The following is a 22,863-nucleotide window of genomic DNA, read 5'->3' as shown; positions in this document are numbered from 1 at the left end:
AGATCAAAGCCAGCCCAGCAGCAAAACCCATGAGACTCTTATCTCTAATTCAAAACTGAAGCTAGCCCAAGTGGAGCGCTGGCTCAAGTGGTAGAGATCCATCCTTCAGTGGAAATTTTTAGGCCCTGAGCTCAAGCCCCAATACTGGAAATAAACATTTGTTAATCAACAAACCAACAAACAAGATGAGTCACATACACTGGCCCAGAAGAGAACTTTGGAGCACCAGCACCTACCCTGGCTCTGGCATCCACCAGGGCACCATTTCTCAGGAGGCACCGGACGACTTCCACTTGCCCTGCCCGAGCCGCCATATGCAGGGCAGTCTCACCACGCTGCCGGGAAAGAAAGATCACCGAGTCATAAATAAACCCGCTGCTCTGGGTCCTTAAACATACAGGTCCCTTAGTTATGAAATTCAGCAATATATCCATGGGTTTTAGAAGTATATGAAAAGGCCAAGTTATTTAGTTGGAAAAATATGGATCTTTATGTATCTTCTCCATCTTTATAAGGATAAAGCTTAGTTTTTTGTAAATTGTTCTGTCATGACAAATTAGTAAACTTAAACACCTAGGATAACCTGCAATTGAATTTGATTTCACAGTCAAGCTAACATAATTGACATGACTTTGATGAGAAAGCTGCTTATAAACCTAAAACTTATCATTTATCCCATTTCAATGGGGAACTTGAGATGTTGAAGATCAAATAATCACACAGCAAAAGGAAAACCACATTTGTACCATACATAAATGACTTCCATCCCAAAACTTAAACTTCATTTCTGAAATTAGCTATTTCCCATCTGATTTGGTTTTATGAGGCTTGGCGATTAACTGTTTATATACAAAATCCGATTGGCCCAGGATGTGCTCTATTTATGTTAGCAAGCATATTTGATTACAGACAGTGAATTGAGGTCAGGGAAGTAAGTTAGCAGCAGCATCACTTGAGGTCAGCGATAAACCTATCTTCAGATAGCTTTGTGTTCTACCAAGGTCTGATGCACTCACAGGGAAGTGCAAGGGGAAGGGCTAGATATAAGTCATCTTCTAGTTGGTAAGCCATTGTTACCAAAAAAGGCAGGGTTTCCTTCATTCATCCATTCATTCAACTAATTGTATACAATATTGCAATAAAAATTAGGACAGTTTAATTTGTCACAACTGATCTAGAACATCTAGTGTCAGCCAGGCAAGTGAACTATTTCAAATCAGCGGTAGCCCTTGAAAATTTGGTTGTGGTTATTTCTGACAAACTCGTGTGAAGAACATGTTGTGGTTATGTATATGGTAGACCAATCTGGAAAATTTAAAGTGAATGTTTACTGTAGTATGTCTCTCATAGTTCATTTTCCTAACTGTTCAGAGAACCATTCCGTATGAAGTTACAAGAAATTCGTGCCCAGTGATTGGATTGTGTAAACATTGAATTGATGTCTTTCCTTTCCTTTATCTTCTTTGTCGATTATTTTTTTTCCCTCTACTGACCTTTTCTGAAATTATTCTGAAAAATTTGACTTTTGTACAATAGTGTGTCTGGAGTTTGTTGGGTTTGTTTTTTTAAACAAACAGCAGGTTAATTTGGTAGCAATATTTGCTTCCATGCTTGAGAAGTAGTGCAAGATTTTCTCTCTGCACAACCAATTTCTAGCTTCTTTTCTATATCACTTACAACTGGTCTCTGAATAAACAACTAGCTACTTTTTTAAAATACAAGGCAAAACTTAATATCCAGATGTGATTACAAAAGGGTTAGCAGTTCTACTAATTCTGGTAGAAATAAAGGCAAGAATAAATTTCCTCCTAAGTAAAATCCTAAAGGTTCCAGTTCATGTTCAATGGTAAATTTTATAAGTCAAATTATTAATATGGGAATATTTTAAAAATCTAAGAATGTTTCTAACCATTTTTATTATCTTGAAATAGTCTTTATATTTTGGTGATCTTTATTTTATACTTAAAAGATGTTGTTTTATAGGTTTTATATGTTTGAAATACATGAATGGGATGTGAGCCTACATTAAAGCATTAAACTTTATAAACAAAGGAAAGTGCTAAGGAACACACATAAAGTATCTCTGCTTCATAACAATGAACTTACTGAATTCTTATTAATAAATGATATCGATGCGAAATTATCCTTACTCTTTTATATATTTACATTATTTATACCTGTATAAATAAGGAAATGAAAGGTGTTTTATTGTTTTGTTCAATATTGCTTACATTTCTTTATTGTTCCATATACTGTCTCAGCCTTATTTTCCTCATTTTAACTAATAAAAGAGCAAAAATGTTTTTAAAGCATAATATAAAATGTGAACTTTACCATGAATCCATTGACTCATTACAGGAAGAAGAGAAAGCTTTATAAATGCTCTGCTTGTAACATCCATCACCCTAATGGAGTTTGCTTTTCTACTCCCATAATCCTCAGTGAATCCTTTGGGCTATGGGTGGGGTGTAGCTGGCAGAGAAGCTACCCAAGGGTTTGGAAGTGCTTTGATAAGCTTCCTGGCAAAGGAAATTTTCAGGAAAAGTATCTGCATATGATTGAGTTCCTGGTACATTTCACACTTGCGGTGAATTTTCAGACACAAAACAAGAGCGACAAGAGAATGGGTTTGCTCATGTCCAAAGCAGGTGCTAAACTTCATGCCCCTCTTCTCAGTGGTTAAGCTGACTGCAGACAGCTCCAGGGACATCCACTTTTGCCCATGAACTTGAAAAGCATCGAAGCACACAGACAGCATTGCATTAAAAAAATGCAACATGATTTCAGGCAACACACAAAGGCGCCAAAGGTGTTTGGATGGGAGAGGGGTCAGGAAATGACCAATTCTGTCACAGCAAGCAGGCAATCGCAATCAGGTCAGTATCCACACTTTGTAATTCATTTGCAAAAGCTTTTGGATCCAGTCACCAAATACTCAGCTTCTGAGGATACACACATTCACAGGCATCCCACTGCTAGAGAAACTGAAAATGCTTCTAAATGCAGGATTGCCAGTTTTAGCAAATAAAAATACAGATGGCTACATTTTTAATTCCAGACCAACAATGAATAACTATGTGCACATCTCAGCTGTTGTATGGGACATACTTATACTAAAAAAAAATCAAATTGGTATCTGAAATTGAATTTTAATGGGGACTCTTGTATTTTCTCTGGCAACTTTACCTATAGGCATCTGCTCCCTGAAGGTCACAACTTCTAAAAATAAATAAGAATAAACAAAAAATAACCAGGACTGGTACTGAGAAGAGGATTAAGCTGGTGTTCCCCAAGTCCTTTTCCTGAAGAAAGTAGAAAGTAATGGTACAAGGAATCAATAACCAAAATGAATGACTTTAGAATAACTGAAAACCAGGAATTAAAGTAATATACAGAGGTGATCAAATTTGAGAGTCTGTAAAACCCTAAAAGCGAGTAAAACTTTTTTATTGTAGTCCTCAGAGTATTATTTCTTTTCTTTGGAAAATCTATATACAGTCTATATAGCTCCATTACACCCAACATACTGGAACCACATAACCATTTAAAGATTGGAATTGGTCAATTAAGAACAGAAATTAATGAATTAAAGACTAAAACAATAAAAAAAAGAGAATAGAATGTGTGTAGGTTATTCTTTGAAAAGTTTGCAAAAAAAAAAAAAAAACACTTTCCCAAAATGAAAAAAACATTTACCCTAGGGAATTTCTGTCAAGCATCTCAGTGGATATATTTGTAACGAGATATTACTGCCATTTCACATGATAACATAATTTGACATAGGGTCTCTATTGTTCCTACGATTCCATAGTATTTAAGTGCAACTAAGGAAAAATGAAAAAAGATAGGGGAGGGAAAGGTAAGCTAGAACAGAGGACTTTTCTTGAAAGTTACTGGCCTAAACGTAAATCTGTTCAGGTCCTAGTTTTGTTTGCCATTCTTTAAAGGTGGGGGGTGAAGATTATTACTTTATAAGCAAAAACAGATAATGAATTCATCTAGAGTTCTAAGGAATTACTAAAAGTTAAACTCGGGTTGGCAGGTTGTGAAGTTTCTCTTGTACTTGGTAATTAGAGATTACCACATACTGTTATAACTTCAGGATCAACAAGTTATAATTAGGGAAATAAAAAACAGACTTTTTTTTTCTTTTTTCTTTTTTTGTTGTGGTGTTTGAACTCAGGGCCTGGGTGCTGTCCCTGAGCTCTTTTACGCAAGCCAGAACTCTACCACTTTGGACCACAACTTCAATTCTGGTTTTCTGGCGGTTAATTGGAGATGAGAGTCTCAGACTTTCCTGCCTGGGCTGGTTTTGAACCATGATCCTGAGATCTCAGCCTCTTGAGCTAGGATTATAGTTATAAGCCACCCAGCACCTATCCAGACTGCCTATTTTTAATGACTTTATACTTTAACTTTTTGATAAGATAAAAAGAATGTAAAATAGCATTCATTTATTATTTTATTTTTTTGTGTGTGTCAGTACTGGGTCTTGAACTCAGACCCTCACAACCTCATTTTGGCTTTCTCACGCAAGGCTGGCACTGTACACGTGTGCCACACCTCCATTTCCACTCAATGCATTTTAGATGTATGTTCAATCTATCTGCACTGGGAAACTTAAGTTGTCTCATTTCTACAGCGTCCATCTTCTTTCCTAGCACACCGCTTGCCCTACTGAAGCTTTCAGTGAGGATCTGGCTTTATTTCCGTATATTTTTCAAGAACCCTTCTCAACACTGAGCTCTCTGTTCTGATCACACACACACACACACACACACACACACACACACACACACACACACACATCCACACACTCTGTGCCTCTCCTCCTCGCAGTTATGCTGACCCAAGCCATACTCACAATGTTAGTGACATCTGGAGAGGCTCCGTTCTGCAGCAGAAGGAGGACAATGTTCAAGTGGCCCATGAAGGCCGCCACATGTATTGGTGTGAGGCCAGACTGCGAAACAAAGCAACAGGAGTTTTACTCCTCTGCACCAGTGAGGTTTTGGGGCTTCTTCAGATAAATCAAAGTGGAGTGGACAGGACAGAGATGGGTGAAGAAGGAGAAAAAGGTGAAAGAAGGTGTGAGAGAAAGGGATGTGTCGTGACAAGCTGAAACATTGGTTTTTTCTACCTCTGTGATAGCTTGGATGGAAGCCCCATATTTCACCAGCAGTTCCATGACTTTGATGCGGTTTTTCTTGCAGGCAATATGCAGTGGAGTAAAACCATTCTGTGCAAAAGACAATCAAGTTAGTGGAAAACATGCAGAAACGGTTGTCACACAACTCCACATGCTGCTGGCACATTGCAAGCAATAATGTTACATAGGTCACGTCATGTCACCATTTTGGCAAATCCTGCAGGGACTGGCATGGGGAAAGCAAGGCTGGAACGTGTGCCTATTGGCTTCTTGGGGGCTGGTTTGTATGTATTTCTGCTGTGTTCTTACAGATGAAACAAAGTACCCAAGAGTTTGTTCTTCAAAGGAGCAAACACAGAGGACAACTGTATTTCAGAATTCCTAAGTTTTAGGCTGATTAACCAGGTGATGAGGAGTTGAAGAATTGAATAGAAACATGTATTTTTATGATGCAAGGTCATTTCTCAGAGCATATCAAGTGTTTATGTTCAAAATCTAATATTGACTGCCTCCTTAATATATATCCCAGGTTTCTAAATCATTTTGCAAGTGTTCCAAATTAGCTGATCATATTTATATTCAGACATTACATTTTCTGTTGAAAGTTCCTGTTTGTTTTATGCTTGTTCTGGGCTTAATCTCAAGGCCTGGGCAATGTTCCTTAGTTTTGTTGTGCTTTGTTTTATTTTTTCAAGGCCAGAGCTCTGTAACTTTAGCTTCAGCTCAATTTCCAGCTTTTGGTGGTTAATTGGAAATAAAAGTTACATGGACTTTCCTGTTCCAGCTAGCTTTGAACTGTGATCCTCAGATATCAGCCTTCTGAGAAGCTAGGATTATAGTCGTGAGCAACCCCACTGGTGCCCAGCTGCAATTATTTTTTATACTTTGTTTCCCATGTCATATTTTGTTTTATAACAAAATGATTAAATTTCTGAAGATTTTCAAGGAAAGTGTAGACAATTCCTGGATAATTGTAAGAAGATGCCTCTGAGAAGAAAAGAAAGGAGGAGAAATCTATAAGGAACTTCGTAATTTGACAAATGCACTAACGTCCAAGAATTGGACGTTATTGGAAATTATATAAAATTTAATTCATTCCATGCTAAATTGTCTTGTGTTATATTTCTTATTTTTTATTTGAATATAGATCATTTATTGAGCTATGTGTATTCCCCTAGTTAGCAATTTTACATGTCCCAAAGGAAGATGATTGTCAGGCAATATTTTTACATGCTAATAGTTCCCAGGAATGCATATGGTCTTACTTAAGCTAATGATTTTTTATACAGTACAATGATAAACATAATTAGCTTGTTGAGTTACTGTCCCTATTTATAAACTTTAGAGTAAGTCAGATCTAAATAGTTTCATGTCTTTGTGATACGTAAGGTATTTGCAATTATTAAATTGTGGTATTTCATAAGATTATTGATCACTACACAATAGGAAAAAGCATTTTCAACTGCTCAGAAGAAAATGAAGGAGTCTTTAACTCCCATTTCTTGTCAGGAAGAGAAGGAAATGCTTCTCTTTTGTCTCCATTTCTCTCTACTTTTCCTTATTATATGAAGATGGCTATAACTTTTGGGAAAAAAAGGAAAGAAAATAAATATCCTCATGCAACTGTACAGAGCCCTGATAATACAGTCACTTCCCAAATAACTACTCATGAATCAATTCCAATAAAAATTTTCAAATAAGACTATTTAATATTTCATTATTTTAATGGTGTTTTATTAAATACTAATTGAAGAAGAATTTTAGCTAACATAAACCATACTAGCATATAGGGAAAAAAAGGATGTGCTCTTAGATTAAGAACTAAGAAATGGCAGCCATAATTAGTACATGCCCAATGCTCCCAACAATTATTGTTAGAGTATAAGCAAAGCAAAGAAAATGAGCTGCTCTAGAGATGGCCTGTTACATTTTTTCCTTAAGTAGTTACTGGGTGGGCTGGTTTCTATCAAATGCTTTCTCATAAATAATAAACTAAGCATCATTTCCTATTCATCTATGATGGTACTTAGGCCCATAAGGAACATCTCCAAGTCAACCTTCCACCCACTCTGCACACTTACATATCACATGTGTTCATCATTTCAATTCTCCTTTTTTCTTCAAAAGAGATTAATAAAGTTTACCTTTTTTTTTCATTCTGGTATCCAGACTGTACCTAGTATCAAGAACTTACTTTATCATTTCTTATTTTTCAACCTCTTTTTTTTTTCAGTTTAAAACAAAATCACTCACCACTCTAGAATCCCATACTGTCTGATTGCAATGGAATGGTTTAGAAATGCTTCATTGATGCTCTTTTAAATCTATCCTTGCCCACCATTATCTATTCACAACCATGAAGGCATGAACTAGGCGACAACCTCAGAAGTACTGACTACAAATCTGTCACCATGTACAACAGTGTAGGCAACATTGGTCAAGCAGTATGGGTTTGCTTATTCCCATGAATGTGGACTAGGCCAGGTTTACCAGAGCTCTGGCATTCGGGTTGGCTCTCTTGTCCAGAAGGAGTTTGGTTACACGGTAGTGGCCACAGTGTGCAGCAACATGGAGGGCTGTCAGGTAGTCCAAGGTGACATCATCAACAGGCGCCTTGTGTTGTAGCAGATGCTTCACACATTCCACGTGATCCCCCTGGGCAGCCATGTGAAGTGGAGACAGGCCATTCTGCACATCAAGCAAAACACAATCATCTTGTGTTTAAATTACTTTCTTGTTCTAAGACATTGTAAAGTCGCTTCTTGATCTCTAACACGGTTACTGGCAGGGGGAGAAATGCTTTCGATTTTATATCTATTCAATATCTGATACTTTCTAGTTGATATTTGATAGATGACAGATTCTCTTCAGTGGAGAGGAAATTAAAAGAACATTTAACTTTATAATTACATTATTTTTTTCAGCAAAAGACATATATGCTCTTTGTGAATGAATGCATAATATTTGTGGCAATTCAGCCTAGTTTTATAATTATTAAGAAAGTATTGTATAAACAAAAATAAGTGATAGCTATAGCTTAAATTATTTGTATCCCACTCCATACACAGGAGTGTACATCCAGTTGTCTCTGCCAATGTTTCTTTACCTATAAATAGAGGGTTTGGCAGGTGAAGGTGGAACAGATGGAATAGGTTAGAGAGATAAGGAAATTCTTGCTATCTCTAAGTCCACCCTGTTCTCATGTTCTGTGACGGCTTTTTCCAGTGATCTTATGTAAGAGTTAGAAGAGGGAGAAACTGAAGTGAGCTATGTGTGTATCCTTGACCTCACAAGGTCACTGATGCAAGTCTAAAGTTTTGGTATAGTTCCAAATAGCTTTAACTTCAATTCTATAAGGCAGTCAGTAGCAGAAACACATGATAGCAGGGTATAATATTATTCATTATCAACCTAAGGTTTTTTTAAATAAGTTCAATAAATAAATTTCAAGAAAATATATGTTAACTTAGAAATAATAAGGAATACATTAGTAGAATATTGTACAATTAAGAGACAACATTTTCTTTGCTTGTGAATTCCAATACAGTCACTAGCAAAAGGATCATTGATCAAGTAACCATTTGGATAAACAGTCCATTCAAAACAGAACCTATCTGTATGAGATACCAGAAAAGGACCACAGCCCAATAGTCTCAGTCAGTAAGGTGATTTTTAAAGTGATAAACATCTAAAAAGCAATTACATTAAAATCTTATTTGTGACAGCTTATGAGTTCAAGTGATTAAAAGTATTATTGTTTCTGAAATAATGTTAACTTATAATTATTGCTTTTATATTTAGAAATCTATAAAATAAACTTTTAGAAGACATTAGTAATGAACTGGAGAGGAAGGGAATTGCTCAGTGGGAAACATATTTTAGACCTCAACAGTATATATACCAGAGGTTGAATATTTCTCTGCAAGCTTATCATTCTTCAATATTGTTTTATTCACATAATAGTATGTAAAAAATAAAATAGGCACCATTCCATCCTTTGTTCCTTTTGAGCTTATTTACTGAGTAGGCACTCTTCAAACCTTATTCAAGTACTGAGAACACAGACTGCCTGTCTTCCTAGTCTTGTTTTCTAGGTTGGAAGATAGACGAGTCAGGACAAAAGGATTACCCTGGCTGTTGTTTTGTGAATGGACTGGGCTAAAGGAAGACATGAAACTAGTTAGCAGCTTCTTGAAGCCATCAGGAGGAGGATGACCTGGATGAGAGTTACATTACTGAAACTGTTGAGAAGCTGCTGACTTAATGATACACTTGAAAGAAGTGGGGAGGGGTTGGAAATAGGAAGTAAAAAAGTGTAAAAGAAGCATTTAGCATAATATGAGCCATTAGGTCTGAGAAATTTGGGGGAAAAGTGGAATTTTAAAAGAGTGAGAATAGGAGGATTAAGGCTGGAAATGGGGATAATACAATAATAAGCTGGGTTCTGAACTTAATTTGAGCTGCTCAATAGACATCCAAGTGGTCAGGGAAAACTGACATGAACATATGATGCATGGGTCATCAGCACTTGGATACTATTTAAAGATTTTATAGCAAGTAGTGCAGAAAGACAGGAAGTGATACAAAGGCAGAGTTCTGGAGTTATGATATTTAAAGACCTGACAGATGAGAAGGAACTTATAAAGGAAATTGAGAAGTGAAGACTAGAAAAAGGAGAAAATCTATCTATCTATCTATCTATCTATCTATCTATCTATCTATCTATCTATCTATCTATCTATCTATCTATCTATCTATCTATCTATCTATCTATCTGTCTGTCTATATATGTGTATATATATATATATATATATATATATATATATATATATATATATATATTACATATGATGCCATGGAAGACAAATAAGAAAATGTATTGAGAGGAGTAAGATGTTCCATTAACAGTAAATGTAGAGATTCTAGACAATATGGGTTCTGATTCATGTAATTGGACAGATATAAAGGTAGGAGAATGTGGAAATCCTCTTCTGATTACTCTAATGATCTCAGTGTGGTGGGAAGTCAAAAAACAGAAATATAAGAAATGCAGAGAGAAAAAATAATCTAGTAATGCAACAGACAGTAATGCTAGACAGTGTGATTGTTGGGCAGCATTATGGCTAACTTCAGGGCCCTGATCATAGTTTTGAAGCCACTGTAGCCACATTTAGGTGTGGCTGGATAGAGGTGGGGGGAGAGAAGGAGAGGAAGTTGGTGTGAATATGTAGGTGATATACTGACTATGGAACTTACACTGGGCAAAGGGCCCAAGCTGAATAAGGAACCGTGAGATTACAAAAATAATTTCACTATTCTAAGATAACTTTTCTGGAAACTCTTTTAGAAAATAGCATTTACTATTCTAGCAAAACTATTCAGAAATTCTTCTAGAAAATAGTTTCTACTGCTCTATGAAAATGAAAATTGAAAAATCCCAGCAGAATAAAAAGAACCTCTGTTACTGAGGTTGTGTAAGGAGCAAGCTAAAACATAGAAGGGACAGTTGAAGAGCAGAAAGGTAGGCCTAGACATTATGGAGGATTTACAATTATTACACTAAAAGGCTGGGCCAGAAGAGTCATCTGCTGGTCTTCTCAAAAAGTGATTGGGAATTGGAAATAGATTATGGTGAAGATTAAGTGTGCAGAGCTAGATTTTCAAAGAATGGGGGGAAGATGTTTCAAGGAGGAAAAAACGAGGAGAAAAAAGTCTTTTTTTCTTCAAGGAGAAAAAGAAAAATTTGTTCTGAAGAGAGGAACAACAGACTGACATCGGGCATTTATTTCAGTTCTGGGCACTGGTATTACCTAACTCCAACCTGATTAGTTCCTCTTCTCCATGTTCTTTATCCTGCATATAGCCCTACTTTATGTCATTCTCTCCTCTTGTGTTTTGTCCATATAATTCTAAGCTTTAAAAAAATGTACTGGTTGTATTATTCCTCTTGGTTTTCCCCAAGTGACCAAAGTGTTACTTGGCAACTTGTGTCTTTTTCACACATGATAACTAGTCATGATACAAATGCATGATACAATCATGCAAACATCATACTGGATCCTTACATCTGAATAATAACTGATCTTGAGGATGTCTGTATATATATGCATATATATATATATATATATATATATATATATATATATCACAGTGAGGGTCTATGGTCTTCATTAGTATGATATGGCAATTGCAGACCAACTCCAGAAGCATATGACTCATGGAACAGCATATGTTTCTCCTTGATTTGCTTTTTTATTAGCATGATTGATCTGAAATTTTATTACCATTTAAATTATCATCTATCATTGCCTTACTCATGCAACTGTAACCCCTTTGTACAGCATTTTTACAATAAAATAAAATTTAACAAAAATATTATCTGTTCACCAAAACTTTTCATAATTATCTGTTAACCACCCAATATGTTTCATCTTAAGACATATATATGCATGCATCCATACAATGCATGCATATACAGTATATACATTATATATATATGTATATATGATGGAAATGGGATTTGAACTCAACTTCATGCTTACTAGGCAGGTACACTACTGTTGAGTGAAATCTCCAGCCCTTTATGCATTGGTTATTTCTGAGGTAAGGTTTGCTTCTTGCTTAGATGTATCTCTGCACTGTACTAAATCTTTCAATATTTTCCTGACATGACGGGCATGCACCACCACAGCTAGCTTCTTACACTGAGATGAAGGCTTTAGAACTTGTCTGCCTGCTTTGGTCTGGAAGTGTGATTCTCACAATCCCAACTTCTCAAGTTAACTAGGATTACAAATGTGGGTCACCCCTACCTGGCTAAAACACAGATTTGTGTAACACAGTGTATATTTCTGAAAACAGAAGTAATGCAGATCATTAATTTCCCTTTGTATATTTCTGACTTGAGTTTTCACCTTTCCAGGACTGGTAAGGCACATCTTTAAAGACTGAGTTCAGTCTACATATATTTTACATGTATGGGCCAGGTTGCTCCAAATGATTTCAAGTCAATAGACAATTTAAAAGTAATATAAATGGAAAAACTATCTGTTTATGTCAGTTTGTCTCAGACACAAGGTTAGCTGATAGTGATCTTGTTGGAACATAAGAAGTAACCATTGTATGGGGAGAAATATAAGAAGAGGACTTCACCTAAATTTTTGTTGTACTTAAGGATCCAGGTGTTGCAAAGAGTACTAAATTGCTTTTTAACATAGATTACTAAATTGTTATTGATGTTAGTTTGTTTCATGATAGTTTTCATAGTCCATAGAAAGACTAGGTAATGGGAAACTACATGATAATAAAGTTTTAAAACTATTTTGATAACAACAATCTCCAATAACTCACCATATGGTTATTATTCATATGAAAAAATGTTTTTCTCATGTTTGTGCATATAAATGAAATGAGGCAACAAATGTTATTATGAATAATATTCTTATTTAATGGTGTGTTGTAGGTGGCTCATCTTTACTTACGTTAACTTTTCCTAACCCCATATGTAATTAGGTAGCAGCACTGTTAAGCAGTTATGTCTACTAGTATTGCTTAAGAGATAAAGACTGGATAAGCTACCACATTCATCTTTGACTGCTAATTGTGTAGCTCTGAAAGATAATTCTGTGTGCATTTTATAGTTATCTCACAGAGCCACAAAAATAATTCTCATCGACTCTAACAGACGTTGGAGATTCCAGTTATCAAAATAGTTTTACAATTTTGTTAACATGTAGGGGATTCATTGGGCACAAGAGACATTCTCATTTACATACAGAATTCCTATTGTATATAATGTAGTTCCAATTTTCATCAGCAGAAAGAGGAGCATATAAAAATATAGCAAAACTGAAGTATATTCTGCAATCATAATACATGTATCTGTCCATTTTAATAGCCCTCCATACACACACATAACTAGAAAATACTTGGCTGATGCTTTCAAGAAGAGATGACCAAAACACAGATTCCATGCTCTGAGTCCTCACCTTGGTCCTGGCCAGCAAGGGAGCTCCTCGCTCCAACAGCAGCTCCACAACCTGGTCATGCCCACTTCGCGCAGCACAGTGAAGGGGCGTCAACCCATCCTGTGGAAATAAAGAATGAAATGGGCCTGAATTCACGTTTGTGAGTGTATTTTTATTTGCAGCTTCCATCAGCAAGAATGGCAAATTGCCTCATTCATAAAGAAATGGAAAGACTTGGAAAAAATTACATTAAGGGAAGAAAGCCAGACCCAAAGAAAAATACGCTGCATGGTTTCCCTCAGTTGTAATCACTAGAATGTGCCCATAAATCTACAAGTAAACTCAGTGGATAGTAAAAAAAAAACAAATAATTACACGTGGACATGATTAATTAAACAACAATCTAAACATTCACACAGTGAATAAAGGAAGATGTCCTTAGAAGAGGATCACAAGGGCTCAATTGTTATGTGCATAAGATCGAATAAAATGATGCTTATCAAAATGAACTCCAAGAACAGAAGAGGCTTTATTATTATTATTATTATTATTATTATTATTATTATTATTATTATTATTATTATTATACTATTGGTGGTTCTTTTTTCTTCTTCTTCTTTTCTTTTTTCTTTGCTTTATTCCCATTTGTTGGTGTTTTTGATTTCTGTACCTTTGTTTTATATATGTTTATCTGATTTGGGGAAGGGAAGGAGAAGCACAGAAATGGTGGGACAAAGGGAGAACCAATTCAGCAGTGAAACCCTCAAGACACTATGTTAGAAATGAACTATACAACTTGTAGGGGAGGGAAGCCAAGAGGGGAAAACTGGGAAAGAATGAGGGAAGGGGTGATAATGTTCAAAAGGAAATGTCTTCATTATCTGACTTGTGTAACTAACCCCTTTGTACATCACCTTTACAAGAAAAATTTTAAAAACAAAAAAGTAAGATTGTATCTATTGCCCTTCAAAAAAGGAACTCACTCCTAGTGACCCTATAGAATTGTAACAAAATAACAGCTGTCTCTGAGACAGAAAATGAGAGAGTTAAGGGGAAAACAAGAGAGAAAGAGATCTTGACTGAGGGAAGTAGAACTAGTCAAAACGGAGACTGGAGTCAGCAAGAGAATCCCATCTTTAGGAGGGCTATGGGAAAGAAATTGTTGTCTGTCCCCAAGTGTGCACATTCAAGAAGTTGGAAAAGGAGAGAATGTTGGATTTGTTGGACTTTAATTTAAATCCCTACTTGTTTGGAATCATAACTGGGTTTATATTAAGTTATACTATTTTCATTTTGCTGTCCTAGCATAACTTTTATTTAAAAATTCATTTCTAACTTGTCCTCTTTTGAACTGCTACAACTTACATAAATTTTCCTAAAGTGCACACTGAGGCTTGTTATAAAAAAAAAGTGGAGGGGTTGGAGCTTTTTCATATTTCCACTATATTTTTCAGTGTTTAAAGATCATATAGTTATTTCCCAAAGATGTAATTTAGTATTACTAAATAGAATTAGGTCTATTTCCATCCAGTAAAATAGGATACCAGCAACATGTTAATGGTTTTTCTGATGTTAAAACTTTTAGAGTGCAGCCTCTATTTTAGAGCAATCACCAACTTCTGTCATATTTTATTTCCCTTTAGCATGAGCCCAAAGCAGAATAGTTAGAAAATACAAGGTAAAATAGGGACTAAACCATTTTAAGGCCAGTCATTGATGGCTAGGCTTGTAATCCTAACTACTCATGAAGCTGATATGGGAAGACTGTGATTCAAAGACAGCCCAGGTAGGAGAAAAATCCTCAATAATCTTTGATTGATCAGCCAAAAACTAGAAGGGGAAGTGTAGGCCAAGTGGTAGGGCACCAACTTGAGTGAAAAGAGTTATACCCTGAGTTCCAGCCCCAATATCACTCACACACACACACACACACACACACACACACACACACACACACGTGCACGTGTGCACGCGCAAAGGATAACAAGGAAGAATAATGAGCAAAATCTAAAAGAGGAGAAATGAAATTCTGAATGTATAACTTCACCTAAGGAAGTGAAACTTAAGGAAAGATATGAAGATCCACTAAAGGAAAGAGGTGGAGGAGGTGTGGGCAGCAATCACAGAAAATGTAGCACAATGAACAATTAAGATGCTTTCAAAGCTTCAAATTGATCCAAAACTCTTAATGACTCATCTTTTGTGTCTTTACTTTCAAGACCATCTTTCCAGGTTATGTTACCCTCTTAGAAATAATTTATCTGAGATATAGTATTCTTCCTAGTAGAACATTCTGGGGATTCTTCTCTAGGTATTTTTTCCATATGGGCTCCAGCTACATGCATTCACTCAACTGGGCTTGTGCTGTGAGGCACCATGATTGATGACTGGGATTCTGACCAATCAGACCACGCATTCTTTACAATAGTTCTTTCCTCTGGTCTGCTTACATCATTCTTCTTGATGTCTTTTTCTTTTTTAACCCAGATCCTCAAATTTTTTCAGCTTGTTTGCTCAGCTGGCATTCTACCACTTGCACAACACCTCCTGCTGGTTTTCTTGCTGTTACTTAGAGATGGAATCTCCTAGACTTTTCTTCTGCCTAGGCTGGCTTTGAACCTTCACCTTCAAACTCCCGAGAAGCTCAGATTACAGGTGGGAGCTATTAGTGTTAGGTTCTTGATGTCTCTATCATCATAAAAATGCTAGTAACTAAAACTGGTTTTCGTTCTGGTCATATTATATAGTACTGTTAACTGTATTTTTCCCTCTTGGTAGCCTCATTCCTCAATGGAGACTTCCATGTTTTCTCAACAGGAAAATAATGCATACTTCATGAGTTGTTAGGAAAATGAAGTAAGATGATATTTGTAAAACGCTTAGTGGGAGTATCTAGAATATCAAATATGACAACTGGTAACTAATATTGTTACTATGTTAATTATGAATTATGACATCTAATCAAAAGTAACAAGGGTGAGTGCTTTTCCTGATGTGCTCTTTTAGTTCATCTTTTAATGTTTTTGGTATACTTTTATTGTTTGTACTGAAATGTGTATTTCAATATCTTACACGTAATTATCAGATAGAATATCTCCATATTTAAATAATAAATAAGTTTAAAAAACAAAAAAAGAACAATGCCCTTAATAAGGCTGAATTAATCATTTCATTTTAGCTAGTTATAAAATTTATGGTTAAACATAAACATGAAAAAGATTAAGATTTCTTTTTTCAATAGCAGTAAGGGACTCTACTAAAAATATCTCTGACTTTCCCACTTGAACCTACTTCATAAAGGGAAAGCCAACAGGATTTGAAGTCTAAATAACTGACAAAATGGTACTGAGAGGTAAAGTTTACTTCATAATAATAATAATTGGGAGAGGGTATCAGTGGGAGAGGGTGAAGGGACCAAAGAAAGGGTGAGGAAATTGAATATATTCAAAGAACTTTGTGAGTTGATATGAAAAGTGAAAAATGAAGCCAGCAGAAAATGGATTGGGAAAAGAGGGAAAGAGAATGAGAGAGAGGTGGTGGTAGGCGTGATGATGATTAAGGTATATCATGAATACGTATGGAAATATCTTCAGGAAATCTCCTTTCACAAATAATTTTTTAAAAAACACCCTATTAAATAAAAAGAAAACCTTCTAAATGAGAAAAAGCAATGAAAAATTCAAGGGAAAATTCTTGTGCAGATACACTAATTTCAACGTATTTGGGATTACCATGATTCCTAGGAGAACTGAAAACTCCCACACAAGGGAAGAAGAATAATTTTAATCTATATATAAAAGCTCTATTATCATACCTAAAATGAGAGTTGAGAAAATTAAAATTTTTAACCTCATTTTAAATATATTTTCAAAATACAAAAGAAAAAATATGCTATATTACAGGATGCTAGAAAGCACATTCTATATAATTCCAGCATTTGCCTACCAATTCCAAACCACAGTCCTTGATTTCTATTTAATTTCCTACTAAATTGTGTGCTTGATAAGAGGCACATAGATCTTTTAGCTATAACTAGATTGGAAAGAACCTACCAATGATTTTAAAACCCTATTACTTAGGGATAAGAAAGTATTTTAACTTACTCAAGAAAAAAATCTCAATGCTATCCAATATTATATTTACTACCAGCTTATATATACTAAGGAGAGCTCAATTTTGAACATATCGCTCCTCAATTCTACATTTTGTGAAATCATGTCAGTAGCTGTCAATTGCCATGGTTGGAAATCAGGTGGCTTGCTTTCAACACTTTATTTTCTGGTGCAGAGTTTGATCTCAGGGCATTGTGCTTGCTAGGTGTGGTGCTCTAGTGCTTGGATCACTCCTTCAGTGTGGCTTTTTGCTGATTACATTGGCCATAAAGTCTCAAAGATTTTTCTGCCTGGGCTGGCTTCAAACAGTGATTTCCCAGATCTCAGCCTCCTGAGTAGATAGGATTACAATGGAGAGCCACTACCTCCTAGCCAAAATTGGCATTGTTGACAAGTACACTCTCATGCGTACCCTGTTATCTCATTTAATGGAAGTGCATTAAAAACACAGGATGATATTTTACCTAAGTTTGAAATGAAAGCTACCACTTCTACTGAAAGAAGTGAAAGCATAATATGCCAATCTCATGCTTTCTTTCCATATAAGCACACTAGCAAATCAATAAAATACCACCACTCAGGAACTGGTTAGGAAAAAATAGATTCTGAACATATATTAAAATATTTCATGAAAAAGCCACATTCTTAAAACCTAATATATGCCAATAAAACAATAAAATTTGGGTTGATGGTATTTCTAACAACCCAAAACAGAAATGTGAAAGTCCAATCTTTAATCTTTGTTCCCAGAAAACAAGAAGAAGGAAGAGGAGGAGGAAGAAGAGGTGAAAGAGGAGGAAGAGGAGGAAGAGGAGGTGGAGGAGGAGGAGGAGGAGGAGGAGGAGGAGGAGGAGGAGGAGGAGGAGGAGGAGGAGGAGGAGGAGGAGGAGGAGGAGGAGGAGGAAGAAGAGAAGAAGGAAGAAGAAGAAGAAGAAGAAGAAGAAGAAGAAGAAGAAGAAGAAGAAGAAGAAGAAGAAGAAGAAGAAGAAGAAGAAGAAGAAGAAACACCTTAAAATCATCTCAGTGAGAGACTAGTACTCTGCTTCTCCGTGCAATAGTGAGCACATATTAATTTCACTTTATGATATGAAACCTTTAAGTGACGTATGAGATTTAAATGAAATGCAGGAAAGCAATTCTTTCAAAACAGACAGCTGATGTTTACTCACTAGTGCTGTGAGGTGCTCTAGGTGGGAACAAATACATAAAAATGGCAGGAAATTGGAAGGAGGGTTACTTACCCTAGTTTTGGCATCGATCTGACCACCTCGATCCAGCAGGAGCTTCACCATATTTGTGTTTCCCCGTTTAGAAGCCACGTGCAGAGGTGTAATTCCATTCTATACCATGAAAAAAAAAACAAACAGAGCATATTGGGTATGGCTAGTCAGGAGGGCAAAGCTTCTCATATTAAATGACACAAGGAAATTGTGATCTGCTCAGTATTTTGATTCATGGTTCTAACAATTTCAATGTCTGTAAATCTTAAGGAGCAATGAGTATACAAACCACAGAGCATAATTGCTAAGACAATTTAAACATACAGAATGTAAGCCTGGTGCCGGTGGCTCATACCTATAATCCTAGCTACTCAGGAGGCTGAGATCTGAGGATTGCGGTTCAATTGAAGTTCAAAGCTAGCCCAGGCAAGAAAGTCCATGAGACGCTTGTATCCAATAAACCAACAGAAAACCAGAAGTGGCTCAAGTGGTAGAGCTCTAGCCATGAGCTGAAGAGCTCAGGGACAGCGCCCAGGCCCAGAGTTCCAGCCCCATGACTGACTAAAATAAAATAAAATAAACATACAGAATGTAACTACATGAAAGTCATTAACTATAACATATAATGACTAAAATATATTCATTATTATACACATGGATCTTCAGATCTCAGCCTCCTGGATAGCTAGGATTACAGGTGTGAGCCACCTGTACCCAGCAGTTTCATTATGTATTGACTTGAAGCTGACAGTTTATGATATGTGGCATCATCTTCAAATCCTTTCAACCCTGTGTTAAAACTTCCATACTTCACTATGGAAAATGGCTTGTCTGTGTATGACTTTACAGTCTCATTTGTCATGATAACTTCCTATGGCTTAAAGAAACAATAAAAAGCAAAATCTAGAATTGTTAGAAATAATCCATGGAAAGGGATACAATTTTTTTAATAAAAGCTTTAAGAAAGCCATCTGTATTCATGTTTATTTTCTCAAAATACCCATTCATGGCTGTTGAAGACAAGAAACTATTTTCATGCATACCCTGGCTGTGAAATCCACCGCAGCTCCCCGATTGAGAAGAAGAGTGGCCACGTTAACGTTTCCATAGTGCGCGGCTATGTGCAAAGGGGTGAAACCACTCTATGGAGAAGCAAAGAAGTGACGGTGAATAGGGCAGTTCCACCGGGTACGTGCTGTACACACAGGAGTCATGTGCAAAACCACAGGGATCCTGCCTACCACAATTTAAACAGTAAACCCTTCCGTAGGGCTCTTGACATTTTTGTGTTATAAGGTTGTAAATAGTGCCATAAAGAAATACACATTCTACCTTTAATGGCAATATGACTATTAATTACCACAGCTAGTTATCTGGGCTTGAATTCTCTTTGTGCTCAAGGCAGGTATCGACCACTTGAGCCCCAATGCCACTTACGGCTTTTTCTGAGTAGTTAAGAGTCTCACAGACTTTCCTGCCTGGGCTGGCTTCGAACCGAAATCCTCAGATCTCAGCCTCCTGAGAATCTAGGTTTATAGGGATGAGCCACTGGTGACTGGCCAAGAAAAGTATTTAAAAACAAAAATTAAACAATATACTTGGTATCTATATCTATCTATCTATGAAATAAAGAGAAAAAGATTGTTAATTCATATTTGAAAATGAAGCAAAACCTTATCAATAAAATAAAATGTGATTAAAATAAACTATACAGGCATTAGAGAACTATTCACGCTCAAAAAACTTTTTTTTAATGAAACTTGAATATCTTAAATGAGAGAAAGCATATTCCCTGTCATTTCTTTTTCTGATGAAAATTTAGGTAGAAACTTTTGCTGTTTTCATAATAGATATATGTTTACTCTTCTCTTATTAAAGTACACAAAGATCTGATCATTTTTCTCACTGTAGAAACTTCATGTTGTAAAAATAAGAGTATGGGAAAATACAGAGCAATCATTGGCTATTGAATCCTGCATTTTTCCCATTGTTTTCTCTTATTATTTTTTTAATTTGCAATGAACTTTGATGTTTACCACACTGTTTTAAAAAAATATTTTCTAAGTCAACATTGTTACTTTTCTGTTGACTTGATTGTTTTTTTTTTTTTATTTTTAAAATTCCCTAAATAACAACTTGGAACTTTTCCTGTGCTATTAACACATTAGCTGTAAATAATTTCTGGCTGTAAAACATCAAGACATCAAGTAAAAATAGTAACTATTAATCCAAACCCCACAACTGTGATGGAGATAATTTGTATTTTAGGCCCAGATGATGCCAAATATTTGTGTCAAAAAGAAGAATTAAGCTATAACCTGGTGATTATTTTATAAAATATTTGGGGGATTTAACATATAATCCACAAAAGGTTTTTCAGTTTTATCTTGATAGTTCTTGTCTTTCAGACATATCCTAAAGTATATGTCTATTATTCCAGCAATACTTTAATTTCAAGGAAATATTTTGATTGCTGTTGAATCACTTCCAAATTACTCAAATATAATATTAGTTTTCTTACTTGTAAAAAAAAACTAACTTATCATTAGCTAGCACAGCAGCTCAGACTGTGAATCTTGTTCTACAGAAAGCTGATAGCAACCCTGGCCATGGGCTCTTGCCTGATAAGCATGGGTTGGGGAGACTGATTTCATCTTTCTCAAAATTAGAGATGGAAGGCTTTCTCTTCTTTGTTATTTTATATTAAAGAAATATTTATAAGTGAGTACAAATCTATCCAAACAGCTACTTTCAATCACAAATATTTAGAGCCTATATTCTGTTCAAACTGTCTTATAAAGAGTCATCAAACAGGGCACCCCAAAAAGTTAAGGATATTAAAATCAGAAGTTTAGATTAATTTTATGGTGTTTTTGAATTACTTCACCAGGAAGCTGAGTTGGACAATTTTTCTTTTGTCTCTAATATAGATTCCACGCACAGATATGGAACAAAAGTGGTGATGCAAATAATCCAAGTGTATCACCATTTCAATAAAGAAAGTGTAATACTGAAGATAACAGTGGCTGGGCACCAGTGGCTCATACCTGTAATCCTTAACTACTCAGGAGATCGACTACTACTGATAATTGAGGATAGCAGTTCGAAGCCAGCCCAGGCAGAAAAGTCCCTATGAGACTCATCTCCAATTAACTACTCAAAAACCAAAAGCTGCACTGTGGCTTAAGTGATCAGGCGCTAGGTTTAAGCAAAAGAGCTTAAGGACTGGCCCAGGCCCTGAGTTCAAGCCCCATACTGCCAAAAATTAAATAAAAACATGCATATATTACTACCAGTAAATACTAGGTATGAATGTTCAAAGATCCATTGCCCCAAATCCCAACCAAATGATCAAATAAAATGTTAGTCTAAACAATATTTCATTCATGATGTACTGTGTTTATGAATTGATGAATTGCCTTGTTAAATGGCAACTCCTTTGTACATCTACTTAAATTTAATAAAAATAAATAAATAAAAATACCCTAGGGATGCAAAAGTTAACCTACCTAGACAAGCAAGTGCTTGTGCCTTTGTGCATGTACTGATATATATATATAATATATTTTCAATGATTGTATTATTAACTCTCTGTAGCAATGAGCAAGAATAGACCACACACACACACACACACACACACACACACACACACACACACACACACACATAAAATGTTATTGAGATGCTTCTGAACTTAATGTTCTTGTTGATTGATGTGACCTATTGTGGTATGCAGAAAATGATTTAATGGCAAGTATTTTAGGACTTACAAGAAAAAGCAACTGCTTTGCTCATTAAATGCTCAATATGTTATTGATTACAAACAATGTGGTAAAGAGAAAATATACCGGAAAAAGAAAAGAGCATCTGCAGTTAGATAAAAGATTTAAAAACACAAACTTAGTAATGGACTTTGAATTTTCATTTCCTTGAGGTCTAATCTGAGAATTTTCAAAAATACGTGATCTTGTCTTTGCAAAAAAAAAAAAAAAAAAGATAAAGTTCATTGATTGAAATATATGCTCAGGAGATTTTTGTTTTATGTTGGACTCAGAAACTACCGTAGTAGTTTTGCTGATTTAATAATGCTTCCATTATTGCTGCATTGAATATATTTGAGTTGTCAATGTTTCCTAAATTACGAGAGATTTTTTCTAAATAATTTTTCTTGAACAGAACTGTCATCATTAGTATGTATTAGTGGGTATTTACTGTGATGAGGGAAAAAACTGAAAATAAATTTAAAAATAAGGTAGAGGTTGGCATATGCACAATACTGTACCTCAGTTGTTCTATTCACCATCATCTGAAGCAGTGTTGTGTGGGAAAAAGAGGGAAGACATTACACAAGGCAAAATTAAGACAAGAAACAACCTGCTCCTTGCAATCAGATTACCTTAGTCAAACAGGCCAAA

At 35.6% G+C, this 22,863-nt stretch overlaps 1 protein-coding gene across 3 annotated transcripts in view; it reads right to left on the bottom strand.

The window, feature by feature from the left end:
- The window catches only part of Ank2 (ankyrin 2), a 212,764-nt gene that overhangs the window by 109,540 nt on the left and 80,361 nt on the right, over positions 1-22,863 (bottom strand). For 2 of the 3 annotated variants that reach the window (XM_070022476.1, XM_070022478.1), the window contains exons 7-14: positions 22,731-22,754; positions 19,492-19,590; positions 18,470-18,568; positions 13,138-13,236; positions 7,640-7,837; positions 5,141-5,239; positions 4,865-4,963; positions 237-335 (exon numbers count right to left, since the gene is read on the bottom strand). In XM_070022476.1, the coding sequence (XP_069878577.1) occupies positions 237-335; positions 4,865-4,963; positions 5,141-5,239; positions 7,640-7,837; positions 13,138-13,236; positions 18,470-18,568; positions 19,492-19,590; positions 22,731-22,754 (816 nt within the window). The remainder of the gene's footprint in view (positions 1-236; positions 336-4,864; positions 4,964-5,140; positions 5,240-7,639; positions 7,838-13,137; positions 13,237-18,469; positions 18,569-19,491; positions 19,591-22,730; positions 22,755-22,863) is intronic. The other variant, XM_070022477.1, reaches the window with a different exon arrangement.

This window comes from Dipodomys merriami, unplaced genomic scaffold (assembly GCF_024711535.1).
Source record: "Dipodomys merriami isolate MVZ:Mamm:240054 unplaced genomic scaffold, mDipMer1.0.p SCAF_15, whole genome shotgun sequence".
Classification (NCBI taxonomy): domain Eukaryota; kingdom Metazoa; phylum Chordata; class Mammalia; order Rodentia; family Heteromyidae; genus Dipodomys; species Dipodomys merriami.
Note: the sequence above shows the minus strand (reverse complement) of the source record. Positions and strands in the feature narration are given on the sequence as shown.